The sequence below is a fragment of the Phalangium opilio genome, unplaced genomic scaffold (assembly GCF_054372755.1).
Source record: "Phalangium opilio isolate 3A_F unplaced genomic scaffold, DU_Popi_V2 ptg000217l_1, whole genome shotgun sequence".
NCBI lineage: Eukaryota > Metazoa > Arthropoda > Arachnida > Opiliones > Phalangiidae > Phalangium > Phalangium opilio.
This window is the reverse complement of record NW_028324218.1, coordinates 12,619,788-12,627,293: the sequence shown is the minus strand read 5'-3', so window position 1 is coordinate 12,627,293 and position 7,506 is coordinate 12,619,788. Positions and strand designations below refer to the sequence as shown.

Here is a 7,506-nt window from a genome sequence, read left to right as displayed (position 1 = left end):
TGCTAATTATTAATGTTCCTTATCCGCTAGTCGTTAAATGATCGAACCCGCGCCTTTCTTTTGAGTTCTTAAAAGTAGAATATAGATTTCCGAACCTAATGCAGACGGTGTAAATGAGACTCGACTGAGAAAATCTTTGGGGATTGTCTCTTATAAATCGCGGGCGCTGATTGGCCGGTAGGTCGGTTTACCAAAATTCAAATGCATGTTTTGGATACAAAACTTCAATTATTGTTTAATACTATAAATAGCTCTTCAAATAATCTTACAAAATTCAAGGCGGCATATTTTAACATAAGGAATCAGAATAAAAATACTTAATTTCTGCCAATAATGTCCCTTTAAAGACAGTCGATTGGGTAATTTTTCTGCAGAAAATATGTAAGGAAAGCATTAAACCTAACCCTGACATCATTATGCTGCTATAAAATATCTTAAGACTTTTCACACTTTCAAGTAGGTAAACCAACTTAAATTGCCCTAAATTATTGGTAGAGTCGGCGAGAACTAGGAAAGTGATTAAATAATTTTACGGATAACCCCTTTAATTTAAGTTAGAAATCCCTAATTTAATTAAGGCCAAGGGGTCATCCAGAAAATACTCTATCTTAACTTGAAACCGGTGGTCCTTAGCGTAAAATGCCATGGAACATTTTCGACCAAAAATCGCTCATAGAACCCGCTATACTTCGGTACTACCACCCTTTTTGGATCTCCCTCTATATATAACTTATCTAGTTACCGGTAACAATCCTCTGGCGTTGTTGATGAGCGTCTATTCATATTGTGGATTGCGAATTTATGCCTGGTCATGGCAATACATTTGTGAAAATTACAATTTACTATCACTACAGTTATAACCGTTACTAGTGTTTTGCAAGTTAAGGCTCTCATTGTGTGTGTTAGTAACATGCATAAAAACAGATTTAGCTGGTTCTTTCTTAGTATAAATTAATTGGGTTTTTTTTACTCCATCAGGTATGGGATGGGGAGAGGTAATATTTAAAATTTGTTTCTATAAGAGATAAAGAAAACTAATTTTAGTTTGTTGTAGCCCAACTTGTTTCCTTCCCAAAGGTCCTTACTAATATATATAAAAAAGGACTTGGTTTGCCCAAGCCTAAAAAGCAAAACGATAAGAGTTTTTTCCAGTTGACTGAAGCGCGGATATTTTATTTTTCTATATAATTTTAAAGACAATCCGTATTTTACTACTCTTTAGAATTTAATTCAATCTCCTGATTTTACTGCTAATGGATTTATTTCCTATAAATTAATTGAAATAAAAAATTACTTATCTCAGATATTTCATGATAGAATTTTACGAAAATGGAATTGTTGAAAAATCTGAGATAAGTAATTTTTTATTTCAATTAATTTATAGGAAATAAATCCATTAGCAGTAAAATCAGGAGATTGAATTAAATTCTAAAGAGTAGTACAATACGGATTGTCTTTAAAATTATATAGAAAAATAAAATATCCGCGCTTCAGTCAACTGGAAAAAACTCTTATCGTTTTGCTTTTTAGGCTTGGGCAAACCAAGTCCTTTTTTATATAATATCTGTTCCTTCAGTCTGCATTTGTATTAATCTATTATAAAACAATTTTTTGCCTGAAATGCGAAATTTTTCACTTCTACTAATTCTTATAAGATACGGCTCACAATTCGTTTTAGAACCCGAGCTTAATAGTCAACTTCAAAACGAACCTCCTGCCACGATTTTTAAACTATCAAATCCGTATCTTTTACAGTCCACTCTACGATTACAATTATCCATGACATTGCGTTCACTGCCCTTGTACGTTTACAGTGAGTGGCACCGTGGCCAGTTATTTTAATTAAAATACCTAGGCCACAGGTCCAGTTTTAAAAAAAATACTTATTTCCAACACTGATCCATCTATCCTTATGCCTTACTGAAGGCTACAGTGAAATATCCATGAAGCGTAAGCTTCCATTATAAATCCATGGCCTAAGTAAGGCAACTTAAGCCTTGGTCGAAACTAACATCTAAAATATAAATTAAAAAGGTATCTTAAGTATAGAATTTCAACCGAGACACATAATTAAACGAAAAATAGACCCGCCAGAGAAATTTTTAATAAATATAGTGTTATATTTATTGAAAAATATCAAGTTAAAGTTTCAAGGCGGTGAAATGGCAAATTAGCGTCGTCTACTGTAGAGTAATGAACAATTAGCGTCGTCTGCTGTAGAATAATCTTTTGAGGTACTTACATTTTTAATTAAATTAACATACTTAGACTTAATTAATTTTCATGAAACTTGAAAAAGGCACACCTTGAATAGTTACTTGTTAATTTGAAAGTATTCCGGAACGTAACTTCGCTTTAGTTTTTAAATGATTCGATGTACAGGAGCACCAAAAACCCCATGTTATTCCTATGGGAAAATCGGCGAAAATCTGTGAATTTTCATTTAACATTACGGGAGGGTGTGGGATCTTATCTAGAAGGGCCTACCGGCCCTCTAGAATAATATTATAAATGTTTGGGAGTTTGAATGTTTTATACTTGTAACGGCTAATCGAATTTTGATAAATTTTGGCTTGCAGATAGAGTATGATCTGGATTAACTCATGGAATACTTTTATCCCGGTAGTATGTTTCCGTTTGTTAATTTCGAAAGTTTTGTGATATTTCCTGTAGTACGTACGTTTCCGATTCCGTCTGTTAATATCCGTGTTTCTTGGACTGCCGTTATATTCTTTTGCTTTACTATGCTATTCTGATTTTGTTGTTTGCCTTAAGATTGGGGATATTAGCAATTTATATTTCTTTTCATTCATTCTGTACGGTTCCATGGGGTAATTTCAACGCTTCATTATTATAGTTAGAGGTTTCTTTGACTGTCATTCTAATCGTTTTGCTTTGATAAAACTTTTGTTCTTTGCTATTTGATAATTAATTAAAAAAATAACCCGAATTCCACGCAAACGAGGTTGCGGGTAAAATATATTAAGTTTCAACAATAGGCGGACGATCAATCAAGTTTTATGACGTTAACTCACCCTTTAAGAATCCTAATTATAAAAACACTTTATTTAAGAAACATGGACGATGGATAGAACGTTTGATAGAGTACACCTTTACAGGAGTACCAAATTAAAATCGGTTTTGGAATTGCCATTGAGCCATATTATTATCAGTGTTTATTGTCAAATTTAAGTAAATACATCGATTTGTAAGTTCAAAAGATTAAAGTGCGTTTACAATGTTTACAAATATTAAGGGCTTACATTTAAGTTGCCCAAAAACAAATTAAGTAGCCCAAATAAAATAGTTTAAAATTAAAATGGTTTAAAACACAAAAGAAAAAGTAAAAGTACGACTATTTTTGGTCGTTCTTCTAATATTTTTGGGTACTGTAATACAGTTTCAATCAAAATTATTTATATTACTTTACCCAGAATACCTTGCGGCGCGAGATTTTAAGGCAAAACTTTTAAGGTTCTGGTCTTATTTACAATACAGTTCCAAAGATGGCACTACGTTAGTTACAAATTCCATGACGTTTCAAGGTCCCACTGTATTCTACACTACGGAAGCTAGCGTCTCTAATTCCTTTCGTTATTTACCCCTGGCACACCCTGAATAGTTAATACTTGTTAATTTAAGAGTATTCCGAAAAGTAAATTCGCTGTAGTTTTTAAGTAATTAGAGGGGAAAGATCATGAAAAACCCCATGTTTATCTCTATGGGAAATTTAGTAAAGGCAGGCATGTGATTTTTTCTTCAACATTACGTAAGGGTGTCAAGTCATATCTACATGGGCCTTCATGGAAAAATATAATTTCCCCTTGATTATTCGGAACAGTTTTTCAAACATTTTTGTAAATATTTAGAGCAATTTATAAATCTTTCTTCTGGACTAATTTCCGATGTTGGAACTATTGTTATCAAAAACGCGAAGTACGATAATGCCCCCAAAGAAACGGATAACATAAAACTGCGGTCAATAGTTACACAGCCCAAAAAAGAAAAGTGTAATGGACTAACTCTAATTTGGTTTTCCAAACAAGCTTCACTATGTTGTTCAATACGCCAGTTCGAAGTATTTGCTTTGCGGGTGTTTCGTTTGTGATAACAATGAAGTAAAAATTCCGTAGTGTTTGAGGTTAGTGCTAAAACAAATATAACCACCGCACTTACTGTTAAACACTGAACAATATTGCAAATTTCGGATGGAAAATCAGGGTTACCTGGTGGAATCTCACCCTCGAACATACTAGTGAAATTAAAACAGAAATCAGCAACCCATTCCACTACAAATAGGAAAACATAAATGGTCAATGTTGAATCTAGGTCCTGAATTATGGCTAAAACTTCAGTATATTCCATTGCCAATTTTTGGGCATTACATTCGGATTTGGACAAATAACGTCCCCAGTTTAGAACATTGTTTCTCAGAATCTCAACAGTAAACGTAATAATTGCTTTCAAGGAAATTATAAAGCTAGATTTTATCACTTGAACTATCATCTTGATTCCGGTAATTATATACATTATCTCTATGTTATCCATAAGAAATTTTGATCCAAAGTAGTGATTTTCAACACTGAATTTAATTTCGACGATTTGAAACCTTTTGAAGCCCAATAAGGTCGTTTGCAATGTTGAAAGAAGCAATAGTACAACTTGTACGATACTCAGTAATCGCAATGAAAAGCTTTCTTCGTTGGTTTCAAATACCTTTTCCATGTCTAAGAGAGACTTCCAACAACAATTCGGTAAACTACGTTTCATGAAGGACTTGTTGATCAAGAACATTGCGATGATAGCTCTTGCCATGATAATGGTCGAAGAAAATGACCCAACGTCCTGGTAATGACTTCGCAAGTAATACACTTCCACTCGCAAAGATTCCAATGAAATTACATTGATTAAAAAAAGTGCTATAATAGAAGTAAATCTCCATTTGACATTTTCGCTAACGTTAATGGCGCCCAAAAATTTTAGCCATCTAAAGAACCTTTTTATGGCAAAATTTTTCGAAATGCACCGTGGTTCACACATAGTGAAATCAGATATATTTGTACTCCTCCTCACGTTTAACACCAATATTCGAAATCTACCGTACATTCCTATCGCTGTACAAGGTATTATTTTATTTCTGTCTTTGTCCTGTGGAAAGAATATCCTTTTTTACAGAATACGGTCGATTCTCATTACGTTGGGTGTTTCTTAGGATATAGTCGATACACAAGATGACAGATGGGTGTTATTACTGAAACTTAAAAGTGTGCGTGCAAAGCATGAATTTACGCCATTCTTCTATTTCACGAAATGTCTTATTCTTTTGGCTAGTTGTGGTTATGTACCATACCAGAAGTAGGATAAGGGACTAGAAGTATCGAGGTTACCAAATTCTTCACTCGGCGAAACTGAATATTCTTGATAACACACCAACGGTTGGCCCTCTGGTAGCGGTTTCTGAATTTTCCCTCTAAAACGTGAGATGCTCGCGGCAGTAGACGGCCGAACTAGATTCAAGCACCCACGTCCGTGTTCCGCGGCTTTAGGTTGAGGGGAAGGGGTAGGAATTTTTTTTTTGGAACTCGACCAACTTTTTTCTCTCTAGTGTAGGCACGATGGAAGCGGCATGAAATCCTCAAATTTGTTCACTAGTGCCAGAATACTAGAGCTCTTTACTTCTAGTCCCTTATCCTACTTCTGACCATACGTAGTTTTTGCGATACTGTTTTCTACGTCTCTCTGTGTTTCTCAATTGATTGACATACAAAAAATGTAATTGTTTTCGCTAAACCAGGAATACATAGATTTAATACTTGGAATCTTTAAGAGGCCATAGACCCCACACAAATAACTGATTGACTGTGAAGGGAAGCGCTAAAAACATTTAAACCACCTGCTCCTCCTTCCTCGCGTCTCATTGGTTATGCGAATGTGTGGGACAGATCGAGATCATGACCTTTTAAGCTGTCGTCTGCATCAGTTTCGGCTCCGAAATGGTCGGGAAGTGAGAGAACTTGGAACAGTTTGACGTTAACGACGTTTCTGAGGCGGAAATTTCTCTAACTGTAACTAAAGTCGACTATTTAGAAGTTAGTGTAGCTCGAAATTCAGTATTGAAAACGAATGCTATAATAATTTCGAGAAAACCCCAAGCCTTTGCACAGGGATACTGATGTTTTGTTTTTGTATAACTTTGGTGAAGAGTGGAAGGAATTAAATTGTTACTCCACCCTGTGAGAATAGTAATGTCGAGTTCTTAACTGAAAGCAAGTCTCCAAGTATTTTCGCCTTTTCAATTGAAACGTATTCCTAGGTCTACTCGTTCAGACGACGTATCATGTTTACATTTGGGTTCACCGCGCATAGGTCGCGGGAGTCGCGGCGCAGGTCGCAAATATGCGTCAATGTGACGTGATTTTTAAGATTATGCATGACGTCAGGGGTGACGGTTTCTACACCTCCCCTTTCAGTCAAGCACGAGGGCCCATAAAATGGCCTCTTAAAGATTCCAAGTTGAGAAATCTATATATTCCTGGCTAAACTTATATTCTTCTATCTTAGCCTGAGGATGGAAATGTAGGGTTTTGCATATTTTACTACACTTCGAAAATTGAATAAAAATGAAAATTTTACGTCTTCAATTGCCAGGGGTTGCAGACTTTTATGAAATACTTTTTCTATAGCACGTAGGAGCAACCAAAATATCCATTGCTCTCATGATTTTTAGGCCTGTTTTCAAAGAGTGCTTGAGTTTTGAATATAATTCTTTGAGTAAGCACGTACGTAAAAGAACTTTACGTATGTACAGCAACCGTTGGGCCATCTCGTATATTACTTTACCGAGTTAGAAAACATGGGTACTACCAGGTATAGATGCAATTTTTGAAGCAGGAATAGAGTACGGTTAGTATTTATTTCAATCCGATTCATAGCCCAGTATAGAACTCCTCCTTCCAACACGTAACGATAATTTTAAATTTTCTAATTGGTTCACTTAAACTAGGTTTTGATGACGTTGCTGACAGGGACGGCGAAAAATACGTAATTCCTTTTTACCTCTGTCGCTAAGACCCGCCTTTTATTTCATACCCCTGGTCACGGGGAAGGGGTTCCATGACTTTAACGCGCGCCTGGATTATTCTGTTCTCCATTCCTGCTTCTCAAATTACTTTCTTCTCTGGTACTACCTTAACACGTGTGAAACACCACACCTAGCCAACATGAAAAGTCTTGATTTGCGTGACTTGTTCATGCTTCTTATTGGCATTCAGTTCCAACACGAAAAGCTGTACTCCTTACATTTTTTATGTGCACTAAATCAACAATCTCGAAAGAAATTCTATATTCTTATACACAATGGTATAAATTCTTCGAAGCAATTATATTGACTTTTTATATTTAGAATTTAATTTTATGGAGAAAACGTATTGACTCAGATCGTTTTATTGTTTGCTAGCAATAAAAGGTTCTGAATGAATAGTGACAAAATATTAATGTGTTTCCTAA

General features: G+C 35.1%; 1 protein-coding gene across 1 annotated transcript; it reads right to left on the bottom strand.

Moving 5' to 3' along the window:
• Positions 1-3,424: 3,424 nt before the first annotated feature.
• LOC149616632 (uncharacterized) lies at positions 3,425-5,518 on the bottom strand. Its single transcript, XM_089856493.1, has 2 exons — positions 4,227-5,518; positions 3,425-4,148 (listed from the first exon to the last, which is right to left on the bottom strand). The coding sequence occupies exons 1-2, from the start codon at positions 5,104-5,106 to the stop codon at positions 3,829-3,831; spliced, it is 1,200 nt and encodes a 399-aa protein (XP_089712619.1). The 5' UTR covers positions 5,107-5,518; the 3' UTR covers positions 3,425-3,828.
• Positions 5,519-7,506: the final 1,988 nt, after the last annotated feature.